Genomic DNA, 21,119 nt, shown 5'->3' on the forward strand with positions numbered 1-21,119 from the left:
TTCCTGGAACATTGCAGGCTCTCTCCAGGCTCTGGAGCTTTGCCCGCCTCCTGTGTTGCCTGATCAACTTGCACTCCTGCTTCAAGTTTCTGCTGAGAAATGGCTCATTCAGGAGAGTCTTTCCTGATTCTTCCCCTCTCCTTCCCTCAACTGCCATCCACTCCAGATGCCCTGTTGCCCACTCTGTCACTTTCAAGGCCCTTATCATTCACTTAACATCCTTCTTCTCCAACAGAGTGGAGGCTCTGGAGGGCATGACCTGTGTCCCCGCTGAGCACATGGTATCTCTAGCATGTGAGACTGTGTCTGGCAGATGATGGGTGTTCATTGGAGGTTTTGCTAAATGAATGAATGAGAAACACATGAACTGATGGATCATGTCTCAAAAAATAAGCTTAAAGTTTGAAAATAAAAATCAATTATTAGCAATAACAAAGTTAAATTTTAAATTACTGCAGAGCTAACATAGTTTTATTTAGTTAACAGAAATGTTCGGAAGAATGAACTAATGAACCGAAAAATGGCTTGGTGGTAACTTTCCTTGACTCCAGAAAGCCCTGGAGGACCACAGGGACAGCAGGCAATGTGCATTCCCAGATTCTCCTGGACTTCCCTCTTCTCTGCTGATCTTGTGTTTCCTGTCCCTCCTGCCCGCTCTCCATCCTTCCACCTTCCTTCCTTCCTTCCTGGTGTCTCTGGTTCAAAGTCTGTTCTAAGACGAGCGCATCAATGCTAGTTCAGTACTGGGCTCCCCTGCTTCACCACATGTCTGGTCCCTGTGCTTGGGAACCCCACTGTCAAGGTATTTTTCACCTCCCTCCCATGCTACTCAACACACCAGAAAAAGTTAAGATTCAGTATTTTATCACTTTCACCGGACAAAATTTAACGGCTTCTTCATTTCAGAAGCGTTTGGTTTTTCTCATACAAAATAGACCAGGTTTGATGTATGGGGGTCCCTGAATCATACTTAGTCCCAGAATGGGCAGGTAGCTGTCTGTGTCAGCGTTCTGAGCTTTTGTTGTCGAAATGCCAGTTGGTGTTTCTCCACCCATGGGGCTGCTCTTGGGCCAGCAGGGCTAGAAAAGAAGTAGTCTGATGCTCACTGGAGTAAATGGGTTCACGTGGGGAACTGCATCTTGGCACCTGAAGATTTAAAAGGTCTGAGTGTTCATAAGGTCTTATCGAAGCCACTCACTGGTTATTAGTTCTTCACATTGAGATATGTAAATCCTCAGAGGTTCATGATATATCCGGGCTGAATACGTGTGAACCTTTAAAAAAGAATTGGCACATTGAGTTTTCAGCTGAAAACTCAGTTTTCTGTTCCTTCTCTGAAGTGTGTCTGCTCACAGAGCACTGCCGTCCTTCCCCACGCCACTGTCCAGCTGCGTCCAAAGCCCAGATAGAACTGTGATCACCGTGTCTCTAGAACTGCGTTTGATTTTGCTTTATGTTTATTACCATTTCTCTTCTTTTGCTTCAAACATTTTACACGGATGAAGACGGCTTTGAAAGCAGAACAGCCGCATTTGGTATCACTGCCTTCATTTTTCTTATGTTTTGGCTTCAATCACAGCGCTTTTAATATTCATGAAGTCTGAAAAAATAAACATCCTAAGACTATTTCCTCTGAATGGAAATGTTATGGTTTCAAACCCCAGAGAAAACAATTGGGAAGTTCTACAAACCCACATTTTCTCCCTGAAAGTTGGAAAGGAGCTCCAGCTTGGCAGAAGGAACAACTTCCCTGACACTTCTGGGCTTCCCAAAGCAGATGGCGAGGGGGCCTTATTAAGGAAGAGGCAAGGAGACAGAAGACGTATTTAAGGAGACTCCCTTTGGAATAATAGGTACCAGAATCCTTTCAATGATTATGTAATTGAAGAAGGTAGAAGAATTATTTATTCCCTTTACTCCTCTGTGTTCACATGGAAATTGTTGACAATATTTCTCAGTCCTCTCTCCTTTCTTTACTCTAAGCCTCCATTGATATTTACACCCCAAAATTAGCTCAACCAATCCCTTAAATATTGAAAGGGATAAAGAGGAAGAACTTCCCACAAATTTGAAAGCCAACCTATTAAGAAAAATGAAATGATTATTCTAAATAGTTAAAAGGAAATTGATATCAGAAGAGGTGTTTCAATAATAGAACGTAGTCCTAGGCTTCCTGTGCTAGCGGCAAGCCTGGTGGATCACTCCTCGTGCAGACGCTCTACCATGTTGCCCAGTGGGACGTTCCCGAGGTCACCACTTCTCTCCCTCCCTCTCTCCCTCATGCTTTATCAGAGGACAGTCCCATGCCCCACACTGGTGACTGAGCCGTCACCACCTTCAGTTTTGTGTTTCTCTTTCTCAAAACTCCTCTGTGTCATGTGTTTTCACCCTATTTCTTAGGAACTGTGTGATCGCTCCGTATGCTAAGACTCTTCCCTAGGTCACCATCTGCATCCCCATGGCTGACTCAAGTGCCAGTAACAGCCTCTTGGGTTCCCACGACTTCCTGCCAAGGATGCTAAGAGGACACATATCTGGGTGGCCAGCCTCCCTGGTAGCTGGAAGTGGCCCTGTGAGCCACAGGTAGCCAGTGGGCACTAAGGAAGTGGGCCAGGGCCTTCCTGCATGACGGGAGCTGGGTGGGCTACCTCCGCTTTCCTCCTGGAAGGCAGATGGAGTGTCTCGTGCTACTGCCGCCCTCTTGGGGCCATGAGGCCACAGGCGAGAGGAAAGATGAAAGCCAACAATGAGGGTCGTGCTGCCGAAGGACGGGGAAAGCCCGGGTGCTCCAGAGCATGGAGGAGCAAACACCTTCTTCCAGAAATATTTGGGGAGAAAAAGCAAAATCGGCCACTGTTTGTTGTCTGAGCCACTGTTGGTTGAATTTTTAGTTACACACAAACACAACCTGATACTCCCTGTCCCCAAAACAAAACAAGTATAAGAACCATGCCTAATCCTGGGACCTCCTGTACGTTTTTAATTTGTCTGTCTTGATTGGCTTTCTTGCTAACATGAGCTCCGCAAGCATCTTACTTGTCCTAAGTCTCCACCCCGTAAGTTACTCTGTGCCCTCCCTCACCCCCAGGCTTGTTGAGAGAGTAGCCCACGTTACCCAACGCAAGTTCCCGTGCCCGATACACAGTGAGGCAAAAGAAACTGAGACATCGGAGTTTGGAGCAGAGAAAGGTGTATTGCAGGGCTGAGCAAGGAGAACGGGGGGCTCGTGCTCAAAAAAACCCCAAACTCCCTAAAGTGTTTCAGCAAAGCTTCTTTACAGGCCGGGCGAGGGAGGGGTGTATGCAGCACACCTACCAAGGGAGACCAACGAGACACCGTCTCCTCCAGAATCTCCCATTATAGTGCAGGGGAGGAAAGCAGTCACCATTTCTGGACCGCACAGGATGAGAGCCGAAATGGCGATGCAGCGATGGCTGGTGGCGTGACGTGACTCCCTCCCCCCCAGCAGAAAAAGAGTGGGACCAGTGGTGGGCGGATGCTGTGCAGAAGGTGGATCTCAGAGAGCAACACGAGGGAGGAGGCCTGCCATCATCCCTCCTTCTGGGATGGTTCGAACGAGAAATGCCAGCCCACTTAGGGATTCCCAGTACCTGTTTTGTCGCAGCTTCCCCCAAGCAAGAAACTTTTTCATCACTTGAGTAATCACAGCCCCTCCCCACAAAGCAAAATAAATGGAAAATTCTTCCTTTAGGTCGACTCTGAGCATCTGCTGAAACTGCCCGAGCAAAGATCAAACTGGAAGGCCAGCACTTAGCAGCCCTTGGCATCAAAGGCCACAGGTTTTCTTTCTGCCTAATTTTAATATGCTTGTGAGCCTTGGGAGGCTTAATTAAAACTGCAGGGGAGCCAAAGTCAGCACAGAGAGGAACCGTTTTGATGCCTCAGAAACGCAAGCAAACAGAATCTGGCTTATTCCATTAGATATGCTTCTAGGATTTGTCTTGGGTGTTTGCATTGCCCGAAGCCTGCTGGGGAAGTCAGTCACGGGCTTTAGAGCTGAAAGGAACCATATTTCATGCCCCCCAAATTTCACTTTTCATCCTCCCGGTTAGGTTTCCCCACTCCCAGTGCGTTATTGTGAGCCGTCAATGAACTTTTACTCTGACTTCTGTTTACTCAGCTTTCCTTCTGCTGATGCCGGATTACACGACAGGGCCAGCCCAGTTTTTCTGCCTGGTTTGGCAGTCGTGATATCGGATTTCTTTCCTACTTCTCCCTGATGGCCTTTGCTTCAATAAGACACGGGGTTGCCTAAGAGACACTGTAGTCCACGGTTCAGAGCACGGGGTCTCCCAGCTGGACCACTTCTTGTCTGTGTGACCTTAGACGAGTCACCATCTCTCTATGCTTTGCTGTGTCATCTGCCAGAGGGGGGTCGGGGTAGTGGAAACTGTGCCAACATCATAGGGTTTGCTGTGTTAATTCAGTAAGGAATTCGTGTCCAGGGACTTAGCAGGATGCCTGGCTCGGGACGTGTGTTCAGTAAGCGGCAGCGGTTATCGTGATTATCCCGGGACACAGGCAGGCACACCCCCATTGCTGCAGCCAGTGGAGCCAGGAAGGGCTGTGCACCTGGGTCCCCTCAAAGCTTCAGAGCTCTGAGCTCACCCAACATAAGAGGGCCTCAAGGTCGCAGGAGAGGCTCCACGCGTGGGCACACGCAGGCTGAGGCCAGTGGAGCGTGTCCACGTGACCGGCCTTCCCAGCAGGCCTCCTCAGTGACCAGGGCAGCTGCAGAAATTCAGCTGCTGGGGCCAGTTGGTTGTTACGTGACGGGGCTCTCACTCTGAAGACAGCACTCAAAGAGTCAGGTTTCCAGGGGGAACTAGTGCCAGGATCACGGTCCCGGCGGTACCTACAGGCCAGCAGCCGTGTCTCCCAGGGCTGGGGTGGTCCGGCCTGAGAGCACAATGCCAGCCCCTCAGAGAGGGTCACTCCTCAGTCACTGGCTCAGAAGGGACCCACAGGCTACGGACTAACTTGATCTAATTGCTGGAAAGCCACCCAAGTGGGGAGGTTTGCCTAATGCCAGTGGAAGAATCCTTAAGAGTCTGGATGAAGGGCTTCCCTGATGGCGCAGTGGTTGAGAGTCTGCCTGCCGATGCAAGGGACGCGTGTTCGTGCCCCGGTCTGGGAGGATCCCACGTGCCACGGAGCGGCTGGGCCCGTGAGCCATGGCCGCTGAGCCTGCGTGTCCGGAGCCTGTGTTCCACAGCAGGAGGGGCCGCAACAGTGAGAGGCCCGCGTACCGCAAAAAAAAAAAAAAGAGTCTGGATGAAAATACTTAGTGTCAGTTGCTAAAGATTTAGGAACAGGTGGCACCTGGTTGGTACTTGTGTGCCGGGCCTTAACTTCCTTTCCAGATGTTTATACTCCAACCAAGCCGGCAGTGTAGAACCTGTAGTGTATATGGCTGGCCTCTGTCAAAGTGGGTTCCCCTTCACTGTCTCCAGTGAACCTGTTAATAAGTGGCCACCTCTGACATCAGCTGCTGAGGACACAGGGGTGTAGGGAACACATCTCTACCATCAGGAGGCTTTCAGTCTAAGGAAGAAGATGAGGAAACAGGGCAGCATCCTTGAGCATGAAGCAGAATCACAGGGCTTCCCTGGTGGTGCAGTGATTGAGATTCCGCCTGCCAGTGCAGGGGACACGGATTCGTGCCCCGGTCCGGGAGGATCCCATATGCCGCGGAGCGGCTGGGCCCGTGAGCCATGGCTGCTGAGCCTGCGCGTCCGGAGCCTGTGCTCCACAACGGGAGAGGCCACAACAGTGAGAGGCCCGCGTACCGCAAAAAAAAAAAAAAGAAAGAAAGAAAGCAGAATCACAAGACACAGTGGAAAGGGGGGTGCACTCTGGGGTCTGCGGACCCGGATCAGATGGTGGTTCTTACCTCTGGCTCCAGAGGAAGATCATGTGACCTCTTTGGACCAGACTTTCCACATCTATGAAGTAGAGGCTGTGGCTATCGTTGTAGGGCCATCCGTGTGTATTAACTTACGGGACGGCGAGTGGCCAGTACGGCGCCTGGCAGACAGCAGTCGTGTGGAAAATGGCAGCAATAGAACTGTCACCATCATAGAGGGATGCAGGGGAGGGAGTGTGCCATTCTGCCCGGAGAACCCACGAACTGGGTCTTGGAGGGGGAAAGAGGAGTTCTCACAGTCAGAACAGCGGCAGAGGCGGGCACTGCCGGCTGAACCAAGAACGAGATGGGCAAAGGCCAAGGAAGAACGAAACAGAACCTTGAGGATTTGAAGAGACGTAGACAGTTGAATGTGGCCAGAGAGCGTGGGGCAGGGGATGGAAAGCCAAGGGCAGGGTCTTGAATGAAAAGCCGCAAATGGCCTCAGATACCCCTGTAGACAGTGCGATTTTGCCAACTTTTGCAAGGTACTAAAGAAGTCCAGTGCCGGGTACCGTACTAGGCTCTTTACATATGGTGCTCAGTGCCCAACAAGCAGCCCGCAAGGATAAGATGGCCCCAGTTTACAGATGCGTGCACGTGGCTTCAGGGAGCTTGTCACGTCAGCATTCAGCTCGCCGTGTTGACTTTGGGGAATCAGGCAGGCTGCCCAGCTGAAGGACATGTCTCTCTCGATAGTTCGTGTTCAATTGTGCTGCCTTATTTTCTCTTTCATATTTACTCGTTCCCCCTTGGATGCATTTGGAACCAAACGGTACCATAACTAAATAAAACGCGCCGTCTCCACTGATGATGAGGCTTAGAGGTGTCGGGTCACCTTCCCCAGCCGGACCGCCTACCGGATGAAGTGGGGCTGTGCTTCCCTGTCAGAGGTGTTGCACTGATGCAGAGACTCATGTTTACTTCGCGTCATATTCTCTCCAGATAAATCAAACATCCTGTTAAAAACAGCACGATAGGTATTAGGCTTGAGCCCCAAATCAGGCAATATGGGACGTTTGGTTGAGATTGAAGCTGTGGATTTCATGAAGTTCTGCGTGTCACCCAGAGAGGAGTAAGCCCCAAGCCAACCTCAGATAGAGCATCTTCAGTTAAAACGTGGAGAAGGACAGGCGCGCATCGACCCTAGGGATCGGGGTGCGTAACGCACCCAAGGACCCCGAGCTCCGTAACCCTCATGGCTGCTGTCCACTGACCCCTCGAAATGCTGGCCTCAGATAGAGCATCTTCAGTTAAAACGTGGAGAAGGACAGGCGCGCATCGACCCTAGGGATCGGGGTGTGTAGCGCACCCAAGGACCCCGAGCTCCGTAACCCTCACGGCTGCTGTCCACTGACCCCTCGAGGTGCTGGCCTCAGATAGAGCATCTTCAGTTAAAACGTGGAGAAGGACAGGCGCGCATCGACCCTAGGAATCGGGGTGCGTAACGCACCCAAGGACCCCGAGCTCCGTAACCCTCACGGCTGCTGTCCTCTGACCCCTCGAGGTGCTGGCCTCAGATAGAGCATCTTCAGTTAAAACGTGGAGAAGGACAGGCGCGCATCGACCCTAGGAATCGGGGTGCGTAACGCACCCAAGGACCCCGAGCTCCGTAACCCTCACGGCTGCTGTCCTCTGACCCCTCGAGGTGCTGGCCTCAGATAGAGCATCTTCAGTTAAAACGTGGAGAAGGACAGGCGCGCATCGACCCTAGGAATCGGGGTGTGTAACGCACCCAAGGACCCCGAGCTCCGTAACCCTCACGGCTGCTGTCCTCTGACCCCTCGAGGTGCTGGCCTCAGATAGAGCATCTTCAGTTAAAACGTGGAGAAGGACAGGCGCGCATCGACCCTAGGAATCGGGGTGTGTAACGCACCCAAGGACCCCGAGCTCCGTAACCCTCACGGCTGCTGTCCACTGACCCCTCGAGGTGCTGGCCTCAGATAGAGCATCTTCAGTTAAAACGTGGAGAAGGACAGGCGCGCATCGACCCTAGGAATCGGGGTGTGTAACGCACCCAAGGACCCCGAGCTCCGTAACCCTCACGGCTGCTGTCCACTGACCCCTCGAGGTGCTGGCCTCAGATAGAGCATCTTCAGTTAAAACGTGGAGAAGGACAGGCGCGCATCGACCCTAGGAATCGGGGTGTGTAACGCACCCAAGGACCCCGAGCTCCGTAACCCTCACGGCTGCTGTCCACTGACCCCTCGAGGTGCTGGCCTCAGATAGAGCATCTTCAGTTAAAACGTGGAGAAGGACAGGCGCGCATCGACCCTAGGAATCGGGGTGCGTAACGCACCCAAGGACCCCGAGCTCCGTAACCCTCACGGCTGCTGTCCACTGACCCCTCGAGGTGCTGGCCACGCATTTATTTTGAACAAGTTCTGAACAGGTGTTTCCGCTGCGCCGCCAAGGGCTTAGCCGAGAGCCTCGCCGCGTCCGGTGTGCTCAGCTGGGATCACAGGGCTGTGCTCCGTCGGCTCAGCTGTGCGATGCTGACGGCCAGGACTTGCCAATTCCCCCGCTGGTCAGCGCTGGACACAGAACAGATGTTGGGGATTACAGGGGAGGATTCGGGGAGGCCGTGGGCCCGGTGTCTGCGGAAGTAATTCGTTGTGGGGACGTGGACAGGCCCTGCTGGACCTGCAGTGAGAAGTTCTAGGAAAAAGCCTCCGTGGGCCTGCGGATCCGGACTCCAAACACATGTTCTCCTGGTGTCCTTGAATTGAAAGAAAACTCGTAAATCATCATCTTCAAGTCCATATGAAGCGAGAAGGGAAGAAACCCTAGTCCCACAGATGTTCATTTAAACTCTAATCTGTGAATTAATTAGCGGGACCGTGACATGGAAGCATCAGAGTCGCTTCCTCTGATTGATTCCATGTGAGTCACTGGAAAACAGTTGGCAGAGCCCTGGAAGGTTGGCCGTCCCTCCCTCACCCAGCTTCCAGGAACGTTCCTCTAAGGCTGGCCTTGATTTACCCCAATGTAACACAGAGCCGTTCCTCCCTGCCCGTTTCTTGCCATCCTGAAGTTCCTTTGTCCCCCTGCTCCACCAGCGGTATTTTTATTATTGTCTAAACCCTCAGCCCGCTTCCCAAGACACTGTGAGTTAGAGGTCCAAAGCGCACAGTGCTGTAGGTGACAGTTTTAGTATCTGCCAGTAGACCACCTGTGAACCTCAGCGCTTCCTGAGCGCTGCTCTGTGGAAAGCTAACCAGAAGGCAGTTACCTGGAGTGCTCCCAGGTGATGCCGTGGGTTTAATGAACTTCAGTTTGAGCTTTCTCATACAATTCAATTGCATTGGTCAGTACATTTCAATGTGTTATTGGTTTAAAACAATAAAGTTATTTAAACAGCCACAAAGAAAGGGATGCTCTGATTAGAATCATCTCAACCAGTGAGGGTCATCGAAGAAAAATTTAGAAATAAGGCAAAGTGTTTAAATAGGGATTCTAAGAGGAACAGAACTCAGGAAACATGTTTTTTTTCAGATTTTTCTCTTCCATTGGTTTCATTGCCAACTTGTTTATAGCCTGTTAAGGATTTCAGTAGAAGGAATTACAGGCAAAGGTGTACGTTCAGCTATTCCCGCCTTAGAGTTGGTCTGAATTTTTTGTTTTTGCTTTCTCGGGGGCTACACATAAATGTTTGTGCTAGGGAGAAAGCAGGTTGTTAATATGGAGAACAAAGGAATGACGATGGCTTACTAATAAATGTTTTTAAAGAAACAAAGAGATAAAAGAAACACAAAATTATATATCATTGGCATTAAATGCCATGGTGAGTAAATAAGTAAAACTATGAGGAAAAACAAAGTGGATCCTTGAAATAATAATTGTATTATTCAAAATCTCAAATGCATTAGTAGACTTCGTTCATGCCGTCAGCTAGGAATTTCCTTTTTTAACAGAGACTCAAAGTAACCTCATTGGCTTTGTTTTTGAAATAATGGGAAAGAAGGCTAATTATCGTATTCGTTTCTCCTCTGAGAACATCTTCATTTCTCCAAAATTAATAGAAATATAAGAAGACAGTTCTAAAAAAGCACAAGAAATCCCTCAGAGCCTTCAACAATATTGAGGGGAACAAAGACATAAGAAAAGAAGGTCTAAAATGCCATATGATATCACTTATATGTGGAATCTAAAATACAACACAAATGAACTTATCTATGAAACAGAAACAGACTCACAGACACAGAGAACAGACTTATGGTTGCTGAGGGGGAGGGGAGGGAAGGAGTGGGAGGTTGGGATCAGCAGATGCAAACTATTATCTATAGAATGGATAAACAACAAGGTCCTACTGTAGAGCACAGGGAACTGTATTCAATATCCTGTGATAAACCATGATAGAAAAGAATATGAAAAAGAATATATATATATATATATGTATAACTGAAAAATAAAGTAAAATCTTTGTGCTGAACTCGTAAAAAAAAAAAAAGAAGGTCTAGATGATTTTATGAAGAGCAAATGGTATCAGATGTTATTTACATGATAACCCAATTCTAACATGGGAGGATGCTGAAATGTAGTAGGCTCTCTATAGAAGAATCAGTCAAAAGCGTTCATGTGCCATTGTATCTAAGAATTTTTAAACTTGGGAAGCTGTATGGAAAAGAGGAATTGAAATATATGGGAAAGGGAAATGTAGCTGATGTGTTTCTATTAGAGCGTGATGAAAAAAAATTGGATCTGTTTTATGTAAATTTTCAACAGTGACCTGGTAAAGAAAGTCAAAAGTACATTAATTAAATTTACAGAGTCAAAAAAGGTGAGGACCCAGGAGGTTCGATGTAAAAAATACAGATGGACTGAGGGAGATGAGAGGAAATGGACAGACTTTTAAAACAGGATATTCAGCTTGGAAATATGCATGCGAGTACGATGGGGAATCCTGGCCGAAGACAGATAGCTGGTTTAAAGGAAAAGTTAATAAAATGTTGAGTCTGAAAAACTATACAGACCAAAACCAGGAAATTACACAGGTATGGATCCCGCAGTAAATGTAAATTAGCCCCATCGCACACAGGTAGTATTTCATATTCCGGGTTGTGATGTTAACTTTCACGCCTAAACGTGCGTGCACATGTGTCTTTCGTCTGAATTACGGTTGTAATTACAGGAACAAAGGTGCAACCAGGATGCGCAGTGGGTCCCCTGCTCCTTTCCCGAGTCACCCAGGAGCCTGGGAGCCCAAGGAAAGAGCGAGAAGGAGAGAAAATTTTGTTCCAAGTCAGTTGTTCACCGGAAGAGCTGGGATCATGGTTCCTTAACGATTGTGAAGCGGCCTTGTGTGTCCCGGGGTCGTGGAAGGCCGTCCACAGCACCTCTGAGTTAACATTGGTGCTTGAATTTCCAAAGCCACACGTTCCATGTCATCCCCTCTCTGCAGTCCCCCCGGGACCACTCTCCACCCTCCCCTCCTGACTTCTTACCTTTCAAGGCTCTTTCTCCTCCTGTCCCACCCGCACTGCCATCTCAGGTCCTGGACAAGCCCCATCCGGCCCTCCTCCCTCCCCCATTTCCTCATGGTATGGCTGCACGCCTGTCCTCAGCACCCTCCCTCTCGTCATCCCTAAAATCTCCTCACCTTCAGAACACAGCTGCATCCTGGACTCCCTCCCCCTGAGATTTCACCAAGTCCCGGCTCCTTTTCCTTCTCCCCACCTCCTAGTATAGGAATCACCCGGACGCTGATCTCAAGCCTTTCCTCACCCGGTATTCCCTTTCTTTGTGATCTCATTTACCTCCACAGGTTCACCCGTCACTGTGTACAAATGACCCCCGAATAAATAGGGCTAGCCCACCTGTCTTGTGAGAAGGTGTGGGCCCCGGGGTCAGACGGCTGGGTTTGTTACCAAGTCCAAGCTTGTACTGCTCTCCGCACACAGGCCAATAAGTCAAGAGACAGGGTGTTGGAACAAGGAATAGTGACTTTCTCCAGAAAGCCAGCAGGCCAAGAAGATGCTGGACTCACGTCCCAAAGAACCATCTTCCCTGAGTCAGAATGCAGGCTTCTTTTGTACTAAAAGGGGAGGGAGTAAAGTCCTGGTTCGGCCTCCGGAGGGGATGTGTTAATTTCTTCCTTCCTGAGGTCATTCGCACGTGGGCCTGGTCAGGATGTTTCCTGGGAGCTAAACAAAGGTGTTTTGGCTTAATCCTCATTACCTGGGGGTGGGGGGGGGCAGGGGACCCAGAGACGGGCCATTATGTGTAATTTAAGCTTCTAGGCAACATCCCTTTGGTAATGAACTTGTAACAGAATACAAAGGTTCTTCCCCATTTCAGGTTCAAACCCTAGACCCTTCTTGCCTGACTGACCTCATCTGTAAGCTGGGAGTGACCATATAGCACCCACCTCACAGGGTTGCGGGGAGGAGAGAGCCAGCTCATTGGGGAAAAGGGCTGAGCACACGGCAGGCACAGGTATCTGTGGCCCTTTCCTTGTTGTCATGGCCGAGCTCATCCGTCGCCCCAGGGTGGTCATTGTGAGCTGCAGGCTCTCTCCACAACCAGAACTTTCTGAAAGTTGGCCTCGTTCAGCCTCAGAACCTGTGCTTCCACCTTCCCCTTCCTTGCTGGCTCCTGCTTCTGCACTGGGCTCCGTGCCCCCTGCCCATTGCCCTCTGACCAATCAAGGCTCACCTTTGTCCCCCTGGCTATTTTAGAGACCCCCCTTTTGGTGGAATTTTTCAACATGGCGACAGACTTCACACGTAGAGACAAAGGATGTGGAATTATATCCCCAGCCTAGTCCAATGTTGACATGCTCCTTGCCTCATATCTTTTCGAAAAGAAAAAAAAAAAATGTTAGCCAAGCTGCTGAGTGCCCTTAGTAGCCCTCCCCGTCTCATCCTCCTTGAGCTAGAAATACTCTCATTACTTTCATGTTACTATTTTCATGCATGTATTATGTAGGTATAAACCTGTAGAAAATATAAACAGTAGGCAATGTTGATTTTTGCAGGGTTTTGAAACTTTATATAGGTCGTATCATATACACCCTCCCCCTCGACACTGGAGTGCTTTGGTTTTTTTCGGAACTGGGTTTTGAAGTTTATCTAGAGTGATGTAAGTGTAGCTGGCTCATTTTAACGCTGTTTTTGGTTCTATAAATATGCCAAAATGTATTTCTTCTCCTATTGATAAACATTTAGGTTTTTGACTTCTGGTGGAGGTCAGTCACCAGAAATGCTGCAGCGACCGTTCCTGCACATGTCTGCTTGTGGACACATATGAGTCTCCCCAGAGCATACGTGTAACCGGGATTGGAATGTGCCCTGGAAATCTCTCAATCTGTGGCTTTTCTTTAAACATTGTTTCTGGTGTCCCTTAGAGCAAAAGTTTTCCCTTTTAATGCGAACTCCTCTCTTTTCCTGCAATGTTTCTACTGTTTTGTATCAAATTTTCTAAAAGCTAATGGGGGTCAGAAAGATACTCTCCCACCTTTTCTTCTACGGGTGTTAAGGTTTTGCTTTTCACCTGTCCTGTCAATGCCGGCCAGGATGCTTTGAAGACTAAGATGTTGGTTTTGCTTCATAGGTACCAACCTTAATAAGACTTGTCCTACCGAGGAATAGTGAGGACCTCAAGACCCACTCAGACCCACAGGCTGTCCCGATTCTGAGCCGTCGGTTAACGGACGTGTGCTGTGTTGTCTGTTCACTGGGCCCCAAGACGTGGGAATCTGTGCTTCACTGAATAATGAGGCACACCTGCTCGCTGAGTCAGCACGTGGCATCATGCTCTGGAACAAGGACATTACCATGAAAGAGCCCAGTTTTTAAATTCATCATTTAAAAATGTTACATTTTAAGCAGAATAGAAGAAGACAAGTGTCAGAAGTGTTGCAGCAGAGTTAATTTACGTTTGGAAAAGTCAGCGTAGGACTCCTGGGATAAAAATGGAAGCTGGATTATATACATCTAAAGGCTTGTAATTTATTAAAATAGAAGTTATTGAAACACTGGCAAATATAGTAAAAAGAAAAAAAATGCTAGTGAATTATGAGTAGACATTAAAGCCACTGTCTGTTAAGAACATGGATCTCAGACCACAGGACAGGCCCTGGCTCTAGACTCAGAGAGACCTGGGTTCACATCCTGACTCAGCCCCTTACCAGGTGACCTTGAATTGGCCACGTAACCCCTGAGCCTTCATTGCCTCATCTGTAAAATGGGAACAGTTAGTGTCTCTCTTGCAGGGGTTTTTGTGGGGCTTAGAAATCATGTACGCGGGAACGCCCAGGAAGAGAGGTTTAATAGAAGAGAGGAGAAGCAGAAACCAAGACCCACTTCTTACTTGTGCCTGAGGCCAGCGGTGTCGCTTAATTCAAGTAGGAAATGCTACGGGAGGGGTTGGAAGAGGGGAGGGTTGGTTTTCGGCTACTAATACACAGGTCTATTATTTGGGAAACCCTCGTGGGGACTTTGGAGCTGTTGCAGGGTGTGCTAGTGGATTCTTATGTGCATCCTGCAACGTATCCCTGGAGACGAAGAAAAGGTACCTTAACAACACGCCCTACGTTCTGTGAGCGGGTGGAGATGAAGCCTTGAAGGGCTGTGCAGTCTCCATCTGTAGGTCTCTCCAAGGGACCGTGAGGCTGGCACGTAACGAGGGCTCCAAACCACTGGAGGAGGGAATGCAGATGGACTGTTGCTGTGAAGTTTCTAGTTTCGTGAAAGAATCGATCCATTTTTTTTTTTTTTTTTTTTTTTGCGATACGCGGGCCTCTCACCGTTGTGGCCTCTCCGATTGCGGAGCACAGGCTCCGGACGCGCAGGCTCAGCGGCCATGGCTCACGGGCCCAGCCGCTCCGCGGCATGCGGGATCCTCCCAGACCGGGGCACAAACCCATGTCCCCTGCATCGGCAGGCGGACTCCCAACCACTGCGCCACCAGGGAAGCCCAATCGATCCATTTTAAAAGTAGAAGCATACACCTTAATTGCTCAGTTTGGTCCTTGGGATGGGTCGTTGGCCATCCTCATTTGGTTATCATAAATTCTTTATGAAGTCAAGTCTTTTCTCCCCAAGAACATTTTTTTTCTGTTTAAAAAAAAAAAATGCAATCTGAACTTTGGTTAGAGGAGCCTTAAAAAGTAACGGCAAGAGTGAGAGAGAGAGAAAAATGCAGAAGGAATCCCTGGGGGGCCGCGGGCTGCTGCTCAATTTCAGTTGCAGTTGTCAGAGTTAAAGAAAACAGTGGAGAAAATGTCTCATCGAGGGGTCCCCGGACTGCTCTGCTCCGGAAAGGCAGCTGAGGGATGGAGCGCAGCCAGCTGGCTGGGGCTCAGATGCCGGGTGCCATGCGCCAGCCCCCGAGCGCACTCACTGCCTCGGAGTCATTTTACAGGCGGAGCTGTTTCCAGAGCATCACAGGGCCCTGTACAGATGTTTGGGGGTTGGGGGAGCCAGGTAGACTTCAAGGAAGGAAGAAGCGTGTGTTTATTTTGGAAGGTTTGGTCCAGGGCTCCTGGGTGTTTGGGGAGATGGATTGTCTGTGAGCACAGCTAACAGGGTGCTGGGTACCACAGCCCCGCGAGGGAGGTGCTTCTGCTGTCCTGATCTTAACGGCGCGGGGCGGGGGAGACTGAGGAACGCAGAGGGCAGTTACCCCGTGCAAGTGTCACAGTCTAAAGCTGAGAGGCACAGTTCCGTCCCAGGTCCGTCTGAACCCAAAGTCCTCGCTCTGCTCTACCTGCTCAGATGCTGAAAATCCCCCAGAGCAGCAAGAGTTAGTAGCCCGAGGGCTTCCCTGGGGGCGCAGTGGTTGAGAGTCCGCCTGCCGATGCAGGGGACACGGGTTCGCGCCCCGGCCCGGGAAGATCCCACATGCCGCGGAGCGGCTGGGCCCGTGAGCCATGGCCGCTGAGCCTGCGCGTCCGGAGCCTGTGCTCCGCAACGGGAGAGGCCACGGCAGTCAGAGGCCCGTGTACCGCAAAACAAAAAACAAAAAAAAAGAGTAGCCCGAGGCCGCTGCCTGGGGGGCAGGAACTCTGCTCCCCAGCACGTGCTCACTGTGACTTAGGGGGAGGAGGAGAAGCACAGCGGCCCTGTCCCCACGGAGGATCCTTCTTGTCCATGCTGTATCCGTTCTGAAAGTAGACTGAGAAGCACCCCAAGAGATCCAGTGGGTGCATTTGGCACTTAAGTGGTTAACAGTCATTGTAGCTAGAGGTGCGTTAACTGAGGATGCCCTTCTTCCAGTGGGGCTGTTAGCACATCAAAAGGGTACTTTTAAAACCTCACTCAGTAGTACAGGTGAGAGGGGAGGGGGGAGTAATTGAGTGTCATGTGTCACCTAGCCCAGCTCCGTAAGCACTTTTTTATTATTATTCTGAGAGAACAAGAGCAATCTGACTACATTTCGATACCAAAAGCTGTGGCCTTAGCAAAGATTTCAGCACCTCAAAGCTCAGTCCATCTGTGAAAATCGAGATAGTAGAAGCCTCTCTGGAGACACACCTTTAAAATGAGTTACGTCCATTATGTGTTTTAAAACAGCCCCAAGTTTTAAAAACCAGTGACAAAACAACAGTGCTTCCAAATTTCCATGGAACCTTTGTCAACTGGGGAGACGCTCCCTATTTTCAGCAGGGCAGTTCAAAGGTCATTTTCCTATTTTCCGTCAGCAATGAGAATTCTTATGGAGTTTCATAAACTATTTTAAATAGTACACATTGTTGGAACATGTTATTTTTATTTTTTTCTCGAAAAAATATTTTCCAGCTTTATTGAGATAGAAGTGACATATAATATTGTATGTTTAAGGTGTACAACATGTTGATTTGATCCACTTATATCTTGGAAAATGATTGTCATCATAGCATTAGCTAACACCTCCATCCCATCACAGTAACTATCATTTCTATAAAATCGTACTCTTAAATGACTGTATTCTTTGCAAAATACACCAGACGATGATCTAGGATGTAGCCCACAAGTGTATCTTAAACAAGGCCGCCTCCTGTCGCTGGGTCAGCCAAGGATGGATTAGAGGGGGAAGGTGGGACTTGCAGAAAGAAAGGACCTGGATAATCCAACTCCTTCCTGTGGTTCGCTTGGGCCACTGGCGTGGGGCGGGGAGGGCGATGAGTTACATTTTTTGTATGCGTAAGTAATACGTTTTCTGTATGAGAAATGGGAACTAGAGCTAGCCAAAGAGATATGAAAAGAAAACTGCAACGCACTCCCTCGATAGACCATTTTGTGCCTTCTTCCTGACATGCAAGCACACAGGGGGCACACGGGTTGGTGGTCTGCACAGTCTCAGTGGATCAAGGTCTGGACCACTGAACTGCATTTGAGGCCCCGGAATGTGTGTGGTTTTTTTTCAAGGTGAGGAAATTCCAAAACAGAACTTACGAAAACTATTATATGTATTGATGTATAGTGACATATATACAGTGCTTAACACTTAAAGATGCAGCGTAACTTTTGGGTGGGCAGCATCAGGAGATCACACCTCAGGTTTAATTCTGAGACTTGGGCCAATCCTGCGTCCTTTCCCACCCCTACCCTTGTTGCCGGAGGAGGTCCCCTTCAGACGCTCAGAACCCATCCGTTTTATTAGCAATATCGCATCACACCTCTCTATGTCAACATTATAATTCTGCATCCCTCTAATTGCTACACAGAAGTCCATTGGGTGCAGGCACTACAGTATAGTTAGTAAGCCCTCTTCTGGGACACTTATTTCTTACTTCCTTTGACGGTGCGGCACTGCGTGAATACTCTTGTACTTCCTTCTTTACTCAAGTTCTCACTTGTGTCCGTAGGATGCATTCTGAGATGGGTAATTGATGGGGCAAGACGTACTCACGTATTTTTAAGGTGTTAAATTGCTCTTCCAGAAAGCTGGCAATCTTGTTTTTAGAAAAGGGAAGCAAGGGCTCCAGGGCCAGGGTTGGTGTTCAACTTTACCCCAGATCTCACTGCTTCTCCGTTTTGTTGTCATAAAGTTCCGACACCACAGACAGGGCTACACGCTGGGGTTCAGCGGCAAGACTGACGTGGTTAGATGTGGGCTGGAGCAGAACACATCGATTGCGGTAGAATCCAGTGGTGAGCACTTAGAAAAGAGAAACCAGTGAATGTGAAGGCTTCTGTCACACTTAACTTCGGTCCCTGTCCGAGTAGTTGGCCACTGCTACCAGCTCCACCCTCTGGCCTCGCTCACTCAAAACAAAGTTTAAAGACTCTGCCTTCCCAGCCCCGATTCTGTTCAGAGCAAAATCAACTCTCCCCCTCCCCCTTCCTCCCTCCCCTCCCCCTCCCTCCCCTCCCCCCTTGCCTCCTTCCCTCCCCCTGCCTTGGCCCTGAGCCCTCTTTTCAGGTCCTCACCTAACTGACAGCTGCCCCTGTAACTCTTCCTTAAGACCCTCTCCCACTTCCTCCCAAATTCTCTGTGACCCTGCACCCTGGGAACTGGGAGTCTCATCATTGGAGGCTGTGTCTCCCCCTGTCATCGCCTTCCCTCTGTCCCTGTAGCTGTTGAAATCCTGCTTCTCTTCCCATCACATCCCACACTCTGTCACTAAGAAGTCTCCCCAGCCTTCTAGCCTTCCTCTCACCCCCAGAGCATATGAGCATGACACATCCATTCCACGTGTGATGTAGGAGACACCACCCCATTTTAAGTTCCTTGAAGACAAGGACCGTAACCTGTTCACCTTCCTCCTCTGGGTGCTGAGAACCGCTCTGCCCTGCACCCAGGTGTGGTTACATCAGTGAAGGAGAGCAGTGAAGCACCAGGAACTGATGGATACGTGGGTGGTTGCAAGGCGCCTATGGAGTGAAGTTTATTTCTGTGGAGTCTGGCGACTCCAGCATTTCTCCAGAGGAGGGGTTTAGGACAGCATATTCTGACCAGAGTGGGGGTTCGAAGCGCTTTAGAAAAGGCAACAACACTCGTCAAAATATCAGGATGGAGACAAGAGCTGATGAACATCGCGGCAAGGCGCTCACCCTGCCGGTCCCCCTCCCGTTTTTCCTGGGTGTATATTTCAGCTTTCACTAGTTTAATACGTTCTATTGCTTTTGTGTGTTGGGGCGTGTTTCACTGATTAAATTATCTCTCTCTCTTTCTTTTTTTGAAAGAGCATTAATGCACATGTCACTTCTGTCTCTTGCAGGCAGCCATGGTCCTGAGCTCTGCGCACTTCTGGCTGGGATTATTTCTGGTTCCTACCGCGTGTCTGATGGAAGATGTGGTGTGGAAAGCGTAAGTGAAAGATGAAGTGGTACCCCAGGTCTTGTCCGATGCCCTCCAGTTAGTCCTCAGTGGGCCCCAGCGTAGGCTATTAGATGCTGTGGGACTTCTGAAGAAACACGTCTCCTGCCACCTGCCAGAAACGGATATAAAGGATTTGGGGTTGTGTCTTTTTTTTTTTTTTTTTTTCTTTTAACCTGTGCTTCACCTTAATATGAGAATATAGTCAAAAAGGAGTCAGGCTGTGTGAAGGTCAGGAGAGATGTTGCTTGTACACGATTATAGGGGAGAATTTCTAAGTTTAGAAATTCCATCAGGTTTAAGGAACATAACTCAAAATTCATTTCTCCTTCTATCTAAAAATCAGTGCTCTGTGATCACAGATAGAACCTGGCTTTAAACCCCATGCTTTAAGGGAAATTGTATGTTTATGGAAGTCATTTCAAATCACCAAATACTGGAATCAAGTGTTCTTCATTTCTCCAAATAATTCCCAGTAGGAATCCTTCAAATATCATTCTTCTGAAGTGTCCATTTACAAGTCTATGAGAAGATTAATCACAAGGATGAAATTATAACATAGGTTCGATAGAAAATAATTCATGCTCGATTTTCGTTTATACGTTTCAAAATATGTCATCTCCTAAGTATCTTATGTACAATGTAAAAAAAAAAAAAGCTACTGAGTTCCAAGATAATGTAAATTGTATTTCATCTGCGAGGAAAAGATGGAATACTCCAAAATGAGGTCATATCGATTTTTATTTGGGGTAGGCCTGATGATACCTCCTACAGTTGCCAACTTCCCTGAAAATTGCAACTCCTGGACTGGCTTTACTTTGGGCAAAGCATAATTATTTGGGGCCCCTGAGGTAGAGAGTTGAGACTTCATTCCAAACCTTCCAGGAAAAGACATCAGATTTCATTTCTCTCTCTCCCTTCCTCCCATACTCAGTGAGAATTGTTCTTGCCTGACAGTTAAGGATGTTTTTGGAAAAAATCTTCATCTTGGCATTATCTTGACAACCGATGATACCTAATGTGGAGAGGGAAGGGGACAGAGAGAATTTTATAGCACATGTTTTAGGTGGTTTTTTTTTTCTTCTCTTCACTAAGTTTGACAACTGTTAGTGAACATTAAATAACTCTAATTTCTTAAATGCCTTGATTTACCACTGCTTCCATGGTATCTGCTAAAACTGTGTTCTTGAAGTAGCAGGATCAGAATCCTTGGAAATGAAGTTATAATGCCCAGGAAAGATGTTTTCTTAATCTAATAAATGAACTGGAAGAAAATGTTAGTTCTAGGATTTGCTCTCGTCACATAGCCCAGTTGCGGCACAGTATAGTTACCTTTGCCAAATTTCTTCAATTTTGCAAGATCATCAAGTTAGTTTCAGGTAAATAGAACGTGGTGTTGGTTACGTCAGATCACTTTTCAGTGTACAGGGGTTGAGCACAGTGATTTGATTAGAAATCAATCTCGGCCTATTTTAATTCAACTGTTAAATTAATGTCATGAAAAACATTTTTGGTTGAGATCGAGATAATTGCCAAGGGAGATGCCGGCAGAAGTATCTTTCTACCATTTCAGAGTGTGTCTCTGCCTCTTCCTCTGCTTTCTGGATCTTTTCCAATACATTCCAAGTAGCAGTTCCCAGTCGCCATGGAGCAAATTATCTATTCCCTCCAACAGGAGTTGTTTTTGGTTTTTCCTGGCACTGTAAAATTAGTGCTGTTTACATTTTAGCAAGGATACATCAAATGACACCGCTTCCAGCTCTGCCATCTGGAAAGAGTAAAAGTCAATTCCTTTCCAAGGAGCTCGCCAGCCAGGTAGGAGCAGGGTATATGGTCTCATCGCACCTGCAGTGTCTGCCCAAAGTATATGCCCAATTTATAACATACAGTTAACGTCTACACTATACTTAGCCCTCTCCTCAAAAACAGGAATTGGGCCCGTTTCTTTGGA

General features: G+C 48.4%; 1 protein-coding gene across 2 annotated transcripts in view; it reads left to right on the forward strand.

The window, feature by feature from the left end:
• Positions 1 to 21,119, forward strand: part of LOC115866786 (phospholipid-transporting ATPase IB) — a 529,444-nt gene that overhangs the window by 454,787 nt on the left and 53,538 nt on the right. For both annotated transcript variants that reach the window (XM_060287727.1, XM_060287726.1), the window contains exon 34: positions 19,071 to 19,159. In XM_060287727.1, the coding sequence (XP_060143710.1) occupies positions 19,071 to 19,159 (89 nt within the window). The remainder of the gene's footprint in view (positions 1 to 19,070; positions 19,160 to 21,119) is intronic.

This window comes from Globicephala melas, chromosome 18, assembly GCF_963455315.2.
Source record: "Globicephala melas chromosome 18, mGloMel1.2, whole genome shotgun sequence".
Taxonomy (NCBI): domain Eukaryota; kingdom Metazoa; phylum Chordata; class Mammalia; order Artiodactyla; family Delphinidae; genus Globicephala; species Globicephala melas.